At 39.1% G+C, this 18,372-nt stretch overlaps 1 protein-coding gene across 6 annotated transcripts in view; it reads right to left on the minus strand.

Moving 5' to 3' along the window:
* The window catches only part of Atp11b (ATPase phospholipid transporting 11B (putative)), an 88,306-nt gene extending 70,691 nt beyond the window's left edge, over positions 1–17,615 (minus strand). For 4 of the 6 annotated variants that reach the window (XR_005880396.1, XR_005880395.1, XM_013113090.3 and 1 more), the window contains exons 1-3: positions 17,308–17,615; positions 5,806–5,922; positions 1,224–1,313 (exon numbers count right to left, since the gene is read on the minus strand). Coding sequence is in view for 4 of the 6 variants with exons in the window: in XM_013113090.3 (XP_012968544.1) it covers positions 1,224–1,313; positions 5,806–5,922; positions 17,308–17,334 (234 nt within the window). In the remaining 2 variants the exon portion in view is untranslated. The remainder of the gene's footprint in view (positions 1–1,223; positions 1,314–5,805; positions 5,923–17,307) is intronic. The other 2 variants (XM_021226912.2, XM_005069705.4) reach the window with 2 other exon arrangements.
* Positions 17,616–18,372: the final 757 nt, after the last annotated feature.

Raw genomic sequence — 18,372 nt, forward strand, 5'->3', positions numbered from 1 at the left:
TTTCCTAAAGCTTTAAAATGATTATTTGAGTAATTTTAACTTTTCTTTTGAAATCCTGGGTTCTAACAAAATTTTAATACTAAAGAAAATTCTAAGGTTTTATCAGAAAATAGTAACTGTAAGGAAATGATAATCACTATATTTACAAATTGACTTAAACTCGAGCTTCAATTTACATTTTGATATATATATTAAAAGCAAAGAAAAACATTTAGATTAAGAAGCTACAGAACAGTTTATAATAAACTTGTAAGTAAATCTAGAAAGGTACTCTTGTGAATACTTGAAAAATGAAGACTATTGTCTGGATATGGTAGTAAACATCTGTAATTACAGAAGGGCAGACACAGACAGATAGTGAGTTCATAGTCAGTCTAGACTACGTAGTAAGACTCTAAGTACATAGTAAGCATTACAGCTGGGATGGAAAGGTATCTGGGCAGTTGGGAGCCAAGGAATTCCACAAAGTCATATTGCATAACAAACCTTACATGAGAGATTTACTGGAAGGGAAAAAAATGGAAGTGTGGATGCCTCTGTCTGGGCAAGAAACAGTGGAGTACTAAACAAGATACAGGGCTTATATAAAGTTTCTTGGAGAGTGGGGTGGAACTTTTCATGGTGGAGCTTTCCAGGGTAAAGACTGGGATTTCATGTCCAGAGACTGGGCTTTTTACTCTGTAGAATGGGGGCAGGGTCCAGCAGTTAGTGCAGTTAAGAATGACTGTCCTGTGGCCTGGCCTCTAGTATGGTTTGAGGGGCTTACATTCCCTTCAGAGCTGTAGTTATTCATTGGTTTCAACTGCTAAGGATACCTTTCTTTCAGAGATGTAACACTTACACACACACACACACACACACACTCTTGTATGATGATGGTTCCATGGGCAGACATGTTCCAATAATGAACTGTGTATCAATAGCCAAAGCATTTATAATGAGGCAGGTATCTGAAAATTATAAGCAGTATTCCTGGCTTAGATTACAGTTATCAGTACTATGGCACACACTAGTAAAGAAACACAATGAAACTGATCTTAAAATTTATAGCTTATGTTGTAGAAATGTTGTTTGATTTAGATAATTTATTAAATACAATGGGGAAGCTGCAGAAGAAAAAAATCATAGTTAAACAACTAAGAATACATTGTAATTTTTCCCTACTGTAAAATATGTGCTTAGGCAGCAAGTTTATAAATAATCCACTGAGTGATAACACTTACCTGAACCAAAAATATAATAAGAAAATAAAAGTTTGCCACTCTTCTGAATTGTTCAAATAAATTTTTTGGTACAAAATTCCACACAGTATACTAAGGGGGAAAAAAAGAGAAATCAATAAAGAATATTTTAAAACAATATATACTACATAGATGCAAATACAAGAAAAGTAAAGTTGAACTTACTAATCTTACTCAAATTAATATAACATGATGCTACAGAAACTTTCTGGTTTCCAGAATTTAAGACTTTTGGGCTACTTCCTTTTTCCCTCCATTATTTATTGGCAATTTTATTATACTTTCAAAAATAAGATATGAAAACCATTAATTTTGCCATCTAGTTGTTGATATGTTTTAGAAGCTAGAGAAAATGTCTAAACGCTTAAACAACATATTTTGAATTTGTAACATAAAACTAAAGTAATAAAGACAAGAAAGCATTAATAGAAATGCTGACAAGATTAAAAACATTTTACTTAACTCAATGTCAGAACCAAATGAAATGACCTAATCAATTATTCTCTTTTTACATGAAATATAGAAAAATGACCTAGAATGTTAACGAAATAATTAGACAAGCAATCAATGGGCTAACCACCAAAACAATTTACAGAGGATGCAAAGCTGCCCTAGTGTCCTGAAGGCAAGACAGCTGAGGATAATGATCTAAAGCACAGGTGGACGGGAGCTAAAATCCTGTGTGCATATTGCTCTTACAGAGGACTTAATTCTCAGCACCTAAATCAGATGGTTCACAACTGGCTTAGGTGAGCCGCTCTAAGAAGATCTGAAGTCTCTAGTCTCCACAGGCACCTTCACTCGTATGTTTATATTCATACAGATACACAGAAAAATAATAATAAATACTTTAAAAAGTATGTATAAGTCTTTCATATATGTGTGGACCATATGTAACTGGTACCTGTGAGTGCTGAAGGCACTAGATCCCCTAGAACTGGATTACAGACAGTTGTGGGCTGTCGGGTGTATGCTGGATACTGAACCCAGGTCCTTTGCAAGAGCAGTAAGGGTTCTTAACCATCTCTCCAGTCCCAGAAAATCAATTTTAAAAGAAGAGATTTCCTGTGGCTAGCTCATAAAAACAAGGCAAAACTTAAAACAGAATTATTATTAGGATGCTTAAAAGTAAAGCAAAGAGATTCAGAGCTAAGTATTAACAGTTGTAGTCAAAGATGAAATAAATAAATGAAAACATAAAACAAAGAAAAAGCAGGAAAGGTCCTTGTGGTTTTGTAGAAAATGTCTCCGAGAATAATACAGGGCTCAAAAAGAGAATAACATCATGCCAGCCTCACTGAAGCTGGAGAGAATAGTGTCAGCAAATGTCTACACTCTTAATTGACACGAACTCAACATCTTAAAAGAGCAAACCTACATACTTCTCAGACTTTTATATGTTAAAAGTCAGGAGGGAAACAAGAAATCCAGCCAAGGTTCCATGGGAAGAGTCCACTGTGAGCTAGGAGACAGCCAGCAATACAGTTATGAGGTTCCAGAAACAACAGAGATACAATCGTAGGACACAATATAAGGAAACTTCTACTTACGCTAAAAGGTTTTAAAGAAAGTACTTATTTAAATATCTACACTTCTGCAACTCTGGTCAAAAACATTAAACCTAAACTTCTGTAAAAGAAAACAGCAATATAAAAGAACTTATTTAATCACAACATATTTTAGGACTCTCAGTTTCCAACACCAGCTAAAATGTTTTATGTGGACTTGTGAAATCCTAGCAGATAAGAATTTTAAATATTAGAATTTAACAGGACTCAGAGGATGTGATCTGAAAACCTCCTCCATGAAGGCTAGCTTCCATAGTATTGGAAAGTGGTATATAAGCTGCCAACAGAGGGCATATTGGCCACAACAATGACCAGCATGGTAAACTATTCCTAAAACTGTATCTTTATCAGTGGTAAATTCATATCTATATAAGTGGAGTTCATATCTTGGCAGTAACCAACATCTTTTTAATTGATCACAAGGTCCACTCAACAGGAGGGAAATCTTGCCTGGTACTGGAAACCTAGCCAGCTAGCTACCAAGGGCCAGGGAGATCATGGAACTTAGAGGAGAACCCAATACCACCACCTTCCTAAACCAGCATTAATTCCTAACTGTATCCTAAATTCTTTTCTTTGTATCCATAAATAATTGTAGCTCTCACTTATCATCAAGGAAGCATCTCTTTGTAACAGACAGAGATCACTGCAGAAAGCCACTGTGGGGTTTCCAGTCCCAAAGGATGTATCTATAACACAGATGTAAACCTAAGACTCAGGAAATAACATAGAAGAGGGGGTAGAAAGGCTTACAAGAGCCAAAGAACCAGGATATCAGCTGTGAGAGTGTTACAGGGAAACATGACTCAAGACACTGCAATAGTATGAATGCCTAAACAAGATCAGAACAAGGAAAAAAGCAACAACAGCAGCAGCAAACATGCTAACACACAAGGAGGAAATCTCAATGGCTCAATGATCCTACACCTAGACAAAGGCAGGTAATTAAGGAAAGCTAAGAGCAGTAGAATTAGTCTTCCCCAAGGGTCAGCCCTGAAGTCATAAAAATACAAGCAACATTAAATGGACTCAACAGGTTGTACTTATCCATGTAAAAGTAACAAAGAAAAATAGGTTGTAAATCTGAGAGGGAGTGAAGGTTGAGAGTAGAACATGAGACGAGCTGGGAAGAGGAATGGAAAGGGAGAAATGACTAAAATTCTATTTTAAACACAAAAATTAGACTTTAAATAACTTTAAAAAGCTATAAAGCATCCACAATACAGATGACTATTGGGGCATTGCACAACTGATCTACTAGCACTGTAGATAGAAGTTTCTGTCGCACCTGGTCCCACAGCCATTTAGCCTCAAATAAACATATAGAGACTTACATAATTATAAACTGATCGTCATTACACAGGAATAATATGACAGCAGAAAGAAAGAGAGGGAAAGTGGACTTTTGAACTAAGGTGACAGCTTAGGAAAGATGAAATCAGTGTTTGAGGGAAAGCATTAGTGTTGCAGAATAGTATTTTAATATGTGTTATATTTGTTTACACTGTGGAACATTTGTTTAATGATGCAAAGATGTGCTGCATTCTTTTATGTTGCATTTGTTTAACTCATGAAGCTGTGTTACTGTGCCTGTCTAAAATACCTGATAGTCTGTCTAATAAAGGGCTGAATGATCAATAGCGAGGAAGAAAGGATAGGTGGGGCTGGCATGCAGAGTGATAAATAGGAGAAATCTGGGCGAAGGGAAATCAAGGAATGAGAAAAGGAGAGGAAAAATCCAGGGACCAGTCACCCAGCTACACAGCTAGTCATGGAGTAAGAGTGAAAGTAAGATTACAGAAGTAAGAGAAAGATAAAAGCCCAGAGGCAAAAGGTAAACGGGATACTTTAAGAAAAGCTGTTTAGAAATCACCGAAGCTAAAGACAGGCGTTCATAAGTAAGAATGAGACTCCATGTACATTTATTTGGGAGCTGGGTGGTAGGCTCCCCCCAAAGATTAAAGAGTCCAAAGAGTATAAAAACAATCAACAACACATTAGTGTCTCTGGAAGGCAAGGAAAGAGCATACCAAGGTGTTTCTTGTGAAACCCTACAAGCAAAGACCAGGGTCTAAGTAAGAACTTTACCTGAAGTCTCTCTGATTAATATCCTCAATAAGTGCATGGTTTAATAAGGAGTCACTAGTCACATCTGGCTTCGACATTTCAATTAAAATACATTTTAAATGTTCAGGTCTTCAATTATACCAGTGCTATTTCCAACAGTCCTATGTGCTCTCTTACTAAACACTGTAACACATTTCTATCACAAAAAAGTGAATTCGGCAGCAATTCTCTATAATCTGCTTTAACAAACAAGACCTCTTCAAAAGACAAAGGAAAAAACAAGTAAGAATGAAGTACTACCTACATTAAAATATTTATAGGAGACACTAATAAATGAAACAAAGAAGTTTTAAAGTCACATGGAACAATTTGGGGAAAATTATTCAATTTCCAAGCACTAGAATCAAAGACTTGTGATAATATAAAAATGGCACTTTGTAAATGAGATTTAATAGTTAATCCACATAGGCTGTTGCAAAGGGTAAATGACATACTATGAGGAGAAACAGGTTCAGCAGATGGCCATCCAGTACAGTTGCAGTTGAAGACAATGGTCAACTGGTACCAACTAGCAGCCTCTTTTCTTTCACACATCGTGCTGAGTGAGATAAATCTATCAACCTTCAGTTTCTTGGCTTTTTAAAAGTATAAATGTATACTTGCACACATTCAGTAAATCATCTACCTTTTTGTTTTAGTTATCTGAGACAGAGGATCCCAAGCTGACTTCAATCTTGTTATATAGCTAAAGATGACCTTAAATTTAAGAGTGCTGGAATTACAGGCATACATCATAATGTTCAGTTTATGTGAAACTGAGGACTGAACTCAGAGCTTTGCACATGATAGGTAAACATTCTACCAAATGAGGTACAAATATATCCCCCACCCTACATCTGTAGTATAATAATAAAATTGTTTTTTCTTACCTTAGATGAAACGATCCGATTATCTATAAATTTCTGAGGCGTGTAAAGGCCATTCTGAGGAAATCTGTTGGCTATGTAAATAGTTCTTGTGTCACTTTGATGCGGTGGGTCAAAACCCTAAGACCAAACAACAGAAAAAGAATACTAGTCAACAAGCTAGCTGGTATAATATTTTACCATTGGTTCTAAATAACTGATCAGAATTACACATATTATTGGCCTTAAACTGAACATAGGCTGAATCCATTTAATTAGAACAGTTAAGCCAATGCTTTTCTTCAAAGGTAAGTAGGTATATTACCTTCAGAAATAAATTAGCTAAGTTACACCTTTAATAATGGAAAATAATTCAGTCTCAAACATGCTAGAGGAAAAAAAAATCATATGAGAGCTACCGATGTGTTCTTTACTGCATCCCTTGCTTTTCATTCCTGTGAATACCTTGCTTTCTCCTGTGATAAATTCTTAATGAGAGAAATAGATAATGTCTAACTAATATGTGACTACCATGCCTGATAGAAGTTTTATGCTTATTTTTAACCTCTTCTATATCCAGATCAACTTAGTTTCAAAAAGTTTTACTTTCAAAAGACTAAGATTCATGTGATGGATTTATGCCACCAATCATTTCTTTGAACCAGTTAATAGGTACAACTTTCTGAAATATAGACAGAAATATGTTTATAATATTCCCGGAGGGACATATACTCTGCTTAACATTCAGAAGACCATCTGTGTTGGTTAGTGTTTTGTTGACTTGGCGCAAGCTAGAGATAACAGGGTGGAGGGAAGCTCAACTAAGAAAATGCTCTCTGACTGATCTGTAGGTAAGTCATTTCCTTGATAAATGATTGATGAGCCTGGGTGAGACAGACATGGAGAGCAAGCCACAGGGAGTAAACCAGTAAGCATTGCTCCGCCATGGCTTCTGACTCAGTTCCTGCCTCCAGCTTCCTGCCATGACTTCCTTTCATGAATGATGGACTATACACTCTAAGATGAAATAAACCCTTTCCAAGTTGCTTTTGGTAATGGTGTTTATCACAGCAGTAGAAAGCAAACCAGAACACCATCTCTCCAAACATAGTAGTAAAAATAATCTCAGTATAGTGTCTTAATTACTTTTGTATAGTTGTGACCAAGGAAAGCAACTTATAAAAGAAAGTATTTAATTTGGAGCTTGCAGGTTTAGAAGGTTAGACCCATGATGGCAGAGCAAAAACATGGTGGCAGGAAAAGCTGAGAGCTTGTTCTGTAAATTGGAGGCAGAAAGAGAGAGAAAGCTAACTAGGAATGAAGTGGGTCTTTTAAACTTCAAAGTTGGGGCCCCAGTGACACACCTCCTCCTCCTAGGCCACACCTCCTACAAACAGTTCCACCAAATGGGAAACAAGACATTAATTAACACTGGCAAGTAACTAGTGCATCAACTCCCTTTAAGTCTGCATTAAAGAACTTAAAGTTTGGGTGGGTAGGGAGGGGAAGAGGTTCCAGAACAGTGGTTGTCAACTTGTAGGCCACAACTCCTTTGGGGTTTAACAACCATTTCACAGGAGTCACCAAAGACCACTGGAAAACACAGATATTTACATTACTATTCCTAACAGTAGCAAAATTGCAGTTATGAAGTAGCAGTGAAAGTAATTTTATGGTTCAAGTAATCACAACATGAGGAACTGTATTAAATGGTTGTAGCATTAGGAAGTGGTTCCAGGACACCCAGGGATACATGGAGAAACCTGTCTTGAAAACAAACAAACAAACAAAGAACACAAGCATACTCAAATAACTATAGACATGACTAGAAAGACAAAACCATATAGTTTATAGCTATAAATTTTTTTGAAATTTACTTTATTTTTACTTTGTGTTTCCCCCTGGGGGAGGGTGTCAGCATGCCATGGCATGCATGTGGAGGTCAGTGATCAATTTTAACAACTAGTTCTCACTTTCTACCATGAAGGTTAGGTACCAAGACTGTCAGTGTTGGTGGCAGATGCCTACCTGCTGAGCCATCTTGCAGGCCCAGTTGTAAATATAAGACACTCAGCACTGAGGAGATAACTTGATGGTGAAAGTGCTAGCCACCCAAGCCTAACCACTCAAGTTTCATTCTAGAACCCACATAAAGAAGCCAAATGCAGTGGTGCACATCTTTAAGACCAGTACACTTAAAGCTAGTCGGAATGCAGCCATAGAAGCATCAAGGTGAGAGGTGAGAACCAACTCCTGAGAGCTGCCCTCTGATCTCCACACACGTCCTCACACTCACTCTCTCACATGAAATCAAGTTTTAATGCAAAGTCAATCAAAATCCTTGATTCCCCCCACCAAGAATAAAAAAAACTGCTTATAGGTCATAAAATGAAAGAATAACAAAACAAAACGTGGGGAAGGATGATGGATCACTGGTACACCACTAGAGAAGTGAAACAGGAAAAAAAGAACAGAGGGAATTAAGAATGCCATTCATAACAGAAAAGGAAAACACATGTGTTAGACATCAAAGATGGCTAATTCAATAAACTGAGAGAGGAAACAATTAACTTTCCAATGGGAAAACACAATTTACCTTATTCTATATACAAAAATCAATCCCACTTATATTTAATTTGAATACTGAAAAGCTACATTTTAAGACAACTTGAAGAAAACAATAATAAAACAACTCTCTGATTTTAATAGAGGAAAGAAATTGTTAGGTAACAATGCAGAAATCAAATTTTCTGCAAAGAAACTTAAAATTTCCATATCAGAATAACAAACTTAAATAGAGGGCAAAGAATGGAAGATGATATTTATACCACATATAATGAAGAAGTGGCATCCACTATACAAAAGGAACAAAGAACAGAGGAACTACTTATGATGTTAATGAAAGCTGGAGCTACAAGTGGTTGTGAGCCACCCAACATGGGTGCTGGTGACCAAACACTCTGGTCCTCCACATGGGCAGCAAGTGGCTGTAATGGCTATTTCTCTGGGCTCCTGATGTCAACCTTTACTATCAATTTGATTTAGAATTACGATGAAAATAATCTCTGCCCATGCCTACAAAGGACTGTCTAGACTGGGTGAACTGGTGTGAGAAGACCCACCCTTAGTGTGGGCAGCACCATTCTTAGACTGGGGTCCTGCACTGAGTAAGAGGAGAATGGGAGCAGTCTTCCGTTTCCTAAATGCACATGGGACCAGCTGCCTCAAGCTCCTATCACTATGACTGAGCTGCCATGACCAAACACACCCTTCCTTACCTAAGCTGTTTTGCTACATTATTTTATCACACCAACAAGTAACTAATATATTATTCTTCAAAAATGGGAAATTTATCCATATGAATGAAATAGAGGTATAAACATTGCTCACCAACAATCAGGAGAATGCAAATGAGATTTTTTTTCATACCCATCAGAACACACACACACGCACGCACGCACGCACGCACGCACGCACGCACGCTTTTAATCCCAGTACTTAGGAGGCAGAAGCTGAGGCAGGTGGATCTCTGGAGTTCAGGTTAGCTTGGTTAGAGCCACCTGTCTCCCAGGTTTGGGAGTGGGAGAGAAAGACAGCAAATTGCTAGCAAGGATGTCAGGAAAGTGGAACATTTATTCACTCCTGGTGGGAACGCAAACTGGTACGGCCACTATGGAAATCAGTGTGCAAGTTACTCAAAATGCTGAAAACAGATCTACCATAATATCCAGTTACACCATTCTTATACCCAAAGACTGTATCTCACTACAGAAATACTTGTTTAACCATGGCTGCTGTATTCACAATAGTCAGGAAATGGAAACAGCTTAGATGTCCATTAAGTGATAAATGAATAATGAAAGTGTGGCACATTTATACAATAGAGCATTATTCAGCTGTTTAGACAACAAGACTATGAAAACTGCAGGTAAATGCAGGGGACTGAAAACAAACATCCTGCATGGGATAAGGGGAACCAAGATATACAAACACTGCAATTTTTCCTCCTATGCTGATGCTAACTTTTAAGCTTTACATATGTGCATTGCATTTGGAATACTCAGGTTAGATATCTAGTGAGTGGTCATGGGGGGTCCTTTCAAGGATTAAAAAAAGAAGAAGAATGTAGTACTATAAAGGGAGAAGGGGGGAATGGAACAGGAAAGATGAAATGGTTTGAGGGCTGAAAGGACAGGGTACAAGCGGGACTATGGGGAGGTGTAACTGACACTGAAGACCTTTTGAAAAAGTCACATAGAGACATACTATTGTGGAAGTTTCCAGCTTAAACTGAGCTTCTCTATAGTGAGATGACAGTATCTCAACTAGATAATCCATTACTAAATAAAGCCCCCAGTAGCGGGGATGGGTTACCTCTTTTTGAGTTGTTTGCCAATAGGGTCACCGACCCCCTCCCTCAATTACAGGCTATTGCCACTGCTATCAGTTACTCTCAAAAACTTGACAGTAAAACCCTACTGCTGAAAAAAACCAAACTTGAGTTATAGGACATATAAACATCCAGCTAGCACTCATCTGGAAACTTCATCTCTACTGGTTAGAGTTCACAGTGCTGCACACCACCAGAAGATCAAAGTAATCAGCAGCCCCACCCAGCTATGATCACTGAGAACTACAGTCACAACCTGCCTGGCAAGATATGCCGACTGGAGCAACAGCAGTGAATGTTAAGGGAGTAACCGACTGAATTTGCTTTAAGGCTCCATGAGATATGCGACACCGTTAATGAGGCCAAGAACCTGTGGCTAGTTAGATCATGAGCCACAGGGAAAAACCTACTTCTAACATGCTAAATGGACATGTCAATAAACGACTCTTAATTACTTGTTGCTATATCCATAGATCACTGTCCTCCCCACCCCCATCAGCAATTAGCACAGAGACCCACAACTGGCCAACATGTGCAGATAAAAGACCTCAGAGAGCTCAGCCCTGATTGAATGTCTACATAAAACCTTTCCCCTCAAGGTTCAGGGATCTAAGTAGAAAAGGTTGGACAGATTTTAAGAATGAGAGGTCATAGATGACTTCAAATAAACTTTTTCAGACACAACAAGGTAGACACTCATACAAATCATAGCGATTGTGAAAATATATACAAGACCAGCAAGATATCAAGCTACAGAAAACACAATCTCAGTATGGAGGAGGTGAGATATGTATGAAATCATGCCCTTGGCTAAAGAGCCGTCATTTGATTGCTGCCAGGAGAGGGAAAATAGGCTTGTTTCAATGGTGTGACACCTGGTGTACTGACCTCACTCTGGGGAAGGCCTTACACCAAGGTGTAAACTGTCAACACAAATTGCCTCCATGTGCTTTTTTTAAGAATGAGAAAGAGGAGAGGGAGGGGAGGAGAGAGAGAGAGAGATAACAGAAGGAGAGAGGGAGAGAGGAAAGCAAGGGAGAACAAGGGAGGGAAGCAGGAGAGGATGGAGAAAGTATGAATGAATGAATGAATGAATGAATGAATGAATGGAAAGTTGGTGGATGGGGAGGTAAGGGAGGATCTGGGAGGAGTTGAGGGAATGAATTTGAGCAAAATATATGTAATTCTCAAAAGAATTAATAAAAAACATTGTTAGGAAAAGAAAGTAGATTGGAAGTGAGAAGTGATCTAGAGAACAGGATGGAACACAGACCAAGAAGAAGGCAAGCAGGGCCCTGGGGAGGTTGCAAACACAGGAATTACATGCATGTCTAAAGTGTAAGATCGTTCTGGCTATTAACTGACAGACTGCAGGAAAACAAAGCAAACCAGGAAGCAGGAAAGAGGCAAGACTGCTTTAGCCTAAAGGAGGGAAGAGGAGGGAGAGAAGGGGTTTGGGTCATCATTTGCAGCAAGGAAGACAAGCATGATTAGCTCCCTCAAAATTAAAAGTGCACAAATTCTTTTCATCTTTCACGTCATAAGTATTTTATTTAAGTGACAAATAAAAACTGCACGTTTAGGACATACAATGTGACATTCTGAAGCAAACTATTCTTAAGATTCATTTGATCTCTCTATGATTTCCTCTCCTTAGACACTAATGCAAGAAAAAGGCAGTATACTTTAAGAAACTGCTTTCTAAAATTTGAGGAGGAAAGAAAGGAAAATAGAAATACATAGACTAATAGAGTAGTCACATTTTTATACTTAAAAGTATTTATCTTTGGAGACAGAAACATCATGATGGGGAAAATTAAATAATGTCTAAGGTTTGCTTTAAAATCAGTCAGGAGGTAGAGATACTATGAGAGGGATCCAGTAACACTGGTTTGAGCTAATTACCAAGTTGACTAAAGGGTAAAAGGGGGGGCTCATTATAGCATTTTCTATGCTTTTATTTATACTTGAAATTTCCCCTAGTATAGAGCATAAGAAACATATCACAAACATTGGCTTCATATAAGCATTAACTACATATGTACTGCATACATACATATAACATGTTTTGTTCCTAATTTTTGTAAAATATAAGATAAAATATAAGAGAATGACTCAACTAATGGTACTATGTACATTATCCTATTTATTCCTTTCTTGATGGCATTCTACTTCTAAATTAAATGTGGAAATATTAAAACCTTAGTGAAACTGGCATGTGATCTAAATTTTTCAGGTGCAAAGACAAATCACAACTTAGGATTTTCTGCAGAGGCTAACTCTTACTGTTAACTCAGACAGAATGTGGTACTACTGTGGTCCATATGTAGTTCAACCAACTTAAAACAGTAAGCTGGGAATGGTGTTACATGCTTATAATCCCAGAATTTTCGAGGTTGAAGTAGGAAGATAGTGAGTTCCAGACCAGTCTGGGCAACACAAGCAAGACGCTGTCTCAAAAACAAAAACAAACAAAACCAAAAATATCCACTAAAAAATGGTGTCTCTGCTGCATATTGTCATAGTCTCTAAGTTTTCTTTTTCTGTTTTCAATACAAGATCTTATTATATAATCCTGGAATTTTTTTATATAAGCCTGAAACTCTCAATCCTCCTGCCTCAACTTCCCAGATTCTGAAATGCCACACCTACAGCAGACTTTATTCTTGTTGTTGTGTTGTTCCCTAAATAATTCAGTATAACAACCATTTATACTACATTTGCACGGAAATATAGAGATAATTTTAAGTGAGCTACTCAATATAAAAAAATAAAACAGTATCCCAACTGTCTCTCTTAAGACAGTTCCCTCAGCCATTTTAACTGATTGGAAGCAAAATAAGTTTGTTGCATGACTTATTCACAACACTGGGGAAAGCTTACTTGATCCATTATAACCAAATATATAGAAGAATTAAATAAAAACACTTAACAATCCCCAAAACTAGAGTAAAAATAAGTCTTAATATTTCCCACACAGATATAATAAATATGCACTTCTTACTTTTCCACTTTAGATATATGTGATTTATTCTGTGAGCAGTAGCTCAACACAGCTATTACAAGCACATTTTCATGATTAATATATCTATTATTTTGAAAAACACAAGGTCATCCTTTTGTACCTGGAAAGGTATTTATATAATTGACTAAAACAGGAAAAACTACTGACTTTTTACATTTCATCTTCTGAAACTGCCAGCATCAACCCAAAATACTCGGATAAGTCAAAAATGTGTTTATTTTCCAAATCTTGAACTAGTTTTACTTCAAAAAAAGTAAACATACTAAAATTATATTTTTGCAGTGGCTGAGTGGGAAAGTTATTCTAAAATAACACCTATGGCCCCAAAATACAAGGATACCCTATACTGAGTTTGATAAAGAAAGTCCAGGAGAAAAAAGCAAAATAAAGAAATGACATCTACGATGTACATGAACTCAATTTTTAAAACGTTAGCATTTTAAAAAATAAGGCATTCCTTTCATTATAGCTATTTATTGTTGGGGAGTGGGCACATGCCACCACACAAATGTAAAAGTCAGAGAACAACTCTCAGGAGATAATTCTTCTACCATGTGGATCCAAGAGATCACACTGAGCTCATCAGGCTAGGAGACAAATACTTTTCCTACTAAATAGATATAACTGAGATATGTCACATTTTTCTTCTGTTTTTAAAAGTCATTATGTTTTAGAGTTACGAAAATTTAAACCTGAACCAGTCACATTTCAAGTATATTAGATAGAACTGTTAAGTAGGATAATCCTTTTTAAAATTTTATTCAACTAAGGAACATTTGGCAGTTAGGTACAGTGCAGGGAAAATTAAGATAACACAGGGAAGCTTAATTGCGTTTATAGACTAAAGGTAAAGAGAAAGGACACATATTCTCATGATAATTGAAGGGAAGTATAAAGAACAGTATCAAAACAACAAGTGAACTTGTTAACTTGGAAAAAGAGGACTTCGCTTTCTGTGACAGCAGAAAGAAGAGAAGAATTAAGCACAGACACAAGCAAGTGTGGAGAAGCACTCGATACTAAAATTGATGGACTTTTGGTTAAGGGCTTGCCAACTTTCTCAGTGAAGCAGAAGACAGTCTTCAGCCTCCATTCACAATCACCAGCACAAATCTGAAAGGACATTTATGAACAACTCAAGAACTGCACCCTACCCCCAGCTCTCAATCCTCCTTCTTCCACCTCCCAGACGCTGGGATTGCAAGCCTGGTCACCAGTTAAAGAAGCACCTGCCTGCTAGGTGGTGCTTGTGTGTAGTTACAGTCATTTTCTATGTTCTTCTGGGTTGGTCAGACTTAAATCTTATCACTATATTGTGATCACTATATATAAAACACAGAAATAATATTCATTATTTCCCCATCTATTCATAAAACATACTCAAGACTAATGTAGGGTTCTCATGAGTAAAAGCCTCATCATTTTCACATGAATCACCAGGATTTAGCATATACCTATACACAGTAAGTTCTATGAAAATATGGTGTTATATTGTCCTGTAAAGAAACCTTGTATATCATCAAAATATATTTGTTGACAAGGACTTTTGTTTAACAGTAGAAATCAGCACTGTACAAATAAATATGCTATTCAAAATACTATTCTCTAAATATAAACTTTTTTTTTTTTTGGTTTTATGAGACAGGGTTTCTCTGTTTTGGAGGTTATTGGTCCAGCCCAGCCTCGAACTCACAGAGATCCGCCTGCCTTTGCCTCCAGAGTGCTGGGATTAAAGGCGTGCGCCACCACCGCCTGGCTAAACATAAACTTTAATGGCTGCATGTGGAGAGCAGCTACCACTAACATGTCTAAAGCTTTGGGTTTGACTGGCAGCACTGGCAAGATAATAATTAATAATAATAATAGTAATAACAATACAGCAGGCACCTAATGATTCTATGCTATTATAACTGAGATGCTGTTAATGATATAATAATGGGTTCATATAGCATGCTATTGAAAAGGGGCACACTATGAATGCAGAGAACACCAGAAAGACATATGGCTTTTAACATAAAATAATTTGAACACCGTGTGTGTGTGAAATAAAAACAAAAAAAAGGATATTCCACATATTTTCATAAAGGGAAAATATCAGTTTTTGTCATGATTTTCATCATGCCATGCAGCAAAAATATTTTGGAGAGATAAGAAATCAATCACCTTTCAATTGCAATTAAATAAGAACACAAAACTGTCTCTGTAATAAAATGACAGTATGGTAAGTGAGATGTCTCAGGAAGCAAATGAGAGTGTCATCAAATCTGGGGACCGGAGTTGGATTCCTGGGACCCACAGGGTAGGAAAGAAATGACTCCCACAAGTTGTACTGATTTACTTACTTACATACTTTTACACACACACTCACAAAATAAGCAGTAATAAAAAACTTAAAAAACAAAAAGTATATTTTTGTTGGTGGAAGTATTAGTTGAAAGTCAGGATTCATATAGTGTTCTGTAATTGCTAAACAACCTATTCTTGTGACTTAGCGATTTACTCAAATTTTTCCATTTATCAATTTTACAATCAACCCAGTGAGTACTTATTAGAATAGCCTAAACTGGACTTTTTGAACTGAATTATTGGTGTAGCAACTAGAATGGCCATTTATTACTGAGTCGGTATAATAAACTTTCATTACTCTGCACACACCATCCTTCATTTGTAATTTAAGTGATTACACAACCTTAGTCAGCAATACAAAGTCCTGCTTTGGCACAGGTCTTAAAGACCTGATTATCTTAAAAGTGAAACCAGTGACAGGCAGCTAAATATCAGTGATAGTATTTTTTTATGTGTAGCAACTTGTTCAACTTATTTTGTTAAACAGTCCAGTAAGACAGCTGATTTATAAATGACCACATAGCGACTGGTTTTTCCTTCATCTGTGAACATGTAAAAGTCATTTTCCCCAACATTACCAGACTTCGGTCTGGAAAATGGGACTTCATTTAGGCCAACTAACACAAGTACCTCACATTGATACACAATGTCTTAACATACTGCAAAAATCTTGAAGAGACTCAGTTAACAATGATCTTCCTGCCACACAAAGCACCATCAGATAAACGTTGTTAAACCAAGCTTTCTTCACACGAAGTCTGAACAATCAAAAGCACACCAGATTTGTAATAATTAACTTCCATACTGTACTGCCGGTTTACCGAAAGAAAGGCAAGGTAGTCTAACAGTGTGGATCAAATGACATCATTAGCTTGGATTCCCAATAAAGCTGGGATACTTCAATTTGCAACAGTTGCTAAAAATAAAGGCCCACCATTTGTATGAGGGAGTGGCAGGCAGCTCTAGTTTTATTTAGAAGATTGCTTTATTTAAGAATGATGCCTACTGTAAAATAAACAAGAAGCTGGCTGAAATACATAGTTGTTAGTTTTTACATGAAAAGCTGTTCTACCGCAGGTGGAAAGAAAGAAGAAAGACTATTTTGGTCTCAAAGCAGTAAGTTTCTGCTTCGTTAAGATTCAGTACTGCCTTGAAACCTAGTAAACAAAAACACTGCAATTGATACAGTTTCGAAATTTTCCTCAGACTGAAGTGATGCCTGTCCTGTCACTGTTGCCTCCGCGTTGCATGTCCTAGGCTGCAGGTGCCAAGAGGCATGAGAGGTTTTCATCTGTGAATCATTTCTGGGAAAGGCGACGCTTTTTAGACACCTAAGTCACCCTGAGGTTTTTCTCTTTCTTTCTACAGGTAACCCAGTAATGTTCAAAAGTAACCACTGGTTCCAAGCCCGAGCGTTCTAACCGCCTTGAGGAGGGGTGACAGATTCGCAGAGAAGTTGCAGGGGTGTGCGGTGAGGACCTTCCGGCGTTCCTTCCTCCTAGGCCCAGGGGCCGGCTTCCGCCAGGAGGCCCAGAAGGACCTAGACCTCCTCGGAACCTGCACGAGCCTAGTTCGGGGTCCCGGATGGCCGCCTACCGTGCTCCCGGAGCCGCTGCCTCGGTTTCCTCGGGGCCCGCGCCATTCTCGGCCCGCAGCGGCCGCAGGCAGCAGCGCATCCCCGCGCGGTGGGGAGCCGGGGCCGAGGGAGAGCCGCGCTCCCCCGCCGCGGCCTAGCCCGCGCCGCCCAGCCCCAGCCCTCACTTACCAGCTGCTGCCGGACCCAGCGCCACATGCCCCCGCCGTCGCCGACGCCGTCGTGGCCCGCCGGACGCGGGGCCCAGCGGCAGCAGGTGGAGGAGGACGCCGAGTCTGACCGGAGCAGGCGAGCCCCTCTGGCCGAAGTTCCCGCTCGCCGCCGTCTCACTAGCCAAGTCGGGTCCCCATCCCGCCACCCGGGCCCCGAGGTCCTACAGGCGCGGCCCGGCTGCCAACCGCTCCCGGCGCAGCTGAGCCTCCCGCTGCGCCGCGGCCACCTTCATCTCTGACCGTTGTCACCCGAAGCACCGCCGCCCCCACAGCGCCGCCCCGCCCTCGCCGCCATGGCCCCGCCCCCAAGCCCTACGTCCCGCCTCGCCAACATGACCCGCCCCCAAGCCGTGCGCCCCACCCTCATTTGCTATGGATCCGCCTCCTACGCTGCCTCTCCGAGGCCAGACCCTGGCTATTTCCGGAAAGGTTTGTCTTCCCTCATTTGGGTACCCGGTACGTGACAAAAACCTGATTGCGAGCGCGGCTACACCCGCTCTCGCTGAGGTCCTTTTCTGAGTCCCTGTCAGCTGGCGGGCGAGGCTGCTGCAACTCCTCGCCTGCCCGGGAGTTGAGCAGGAAGTTCTCTACCCTGTTGCTGATCGGTGTCCGCAACGCGCATCCGCACCTGCGAATGTATGTGACCAGAAGTTCGTCCCCAGAAGCCATTAAATTGCCAAAGGCTTTCATTTATGGGACAAATATGGTCGAAATAAATTGTATAACGTTCTCAAAGAATTGGTGAAAAGATTTATTTTAATTGTCAAAGGCATGTAATTGCTGCATACATAACTCAGCGAGTCACCACAGCTGGCTAATGCTGGGAACTGGTTGAGATTTCTCTATGAGAGTTCAGCCGGCACCTTGGTTTCTGGAGGTACTGCTGAGATCCTGCCCCGATGAGCTAAATTTGGAAGGTTAAGAGAAAAAGCTTTCTGTAGAAAGCTAATTTCCCTGATCGCCAAACATGCGATGAAAACTACCTTGGAAGTACCCTGACCTAGCTAACAAGGGTGGGCATAAC

This window comes from Mesocricetus auratus, unplaced genomic scaffold (assembly GCF_017639785.1).
Source record: "Mesocricetus auratus isolate SY011 unplaced genomic scaffold, BCM_Maur_2.0 Super-Scaffold_100011, whole genome shotgun sequence".
Classification (NCBI taxonomy): Eukaryota; Metazoa; Chordata; class Mammalia; order Rodentia; family Cricetidae; genus Mesocricetus; species Mesocricetus auratus.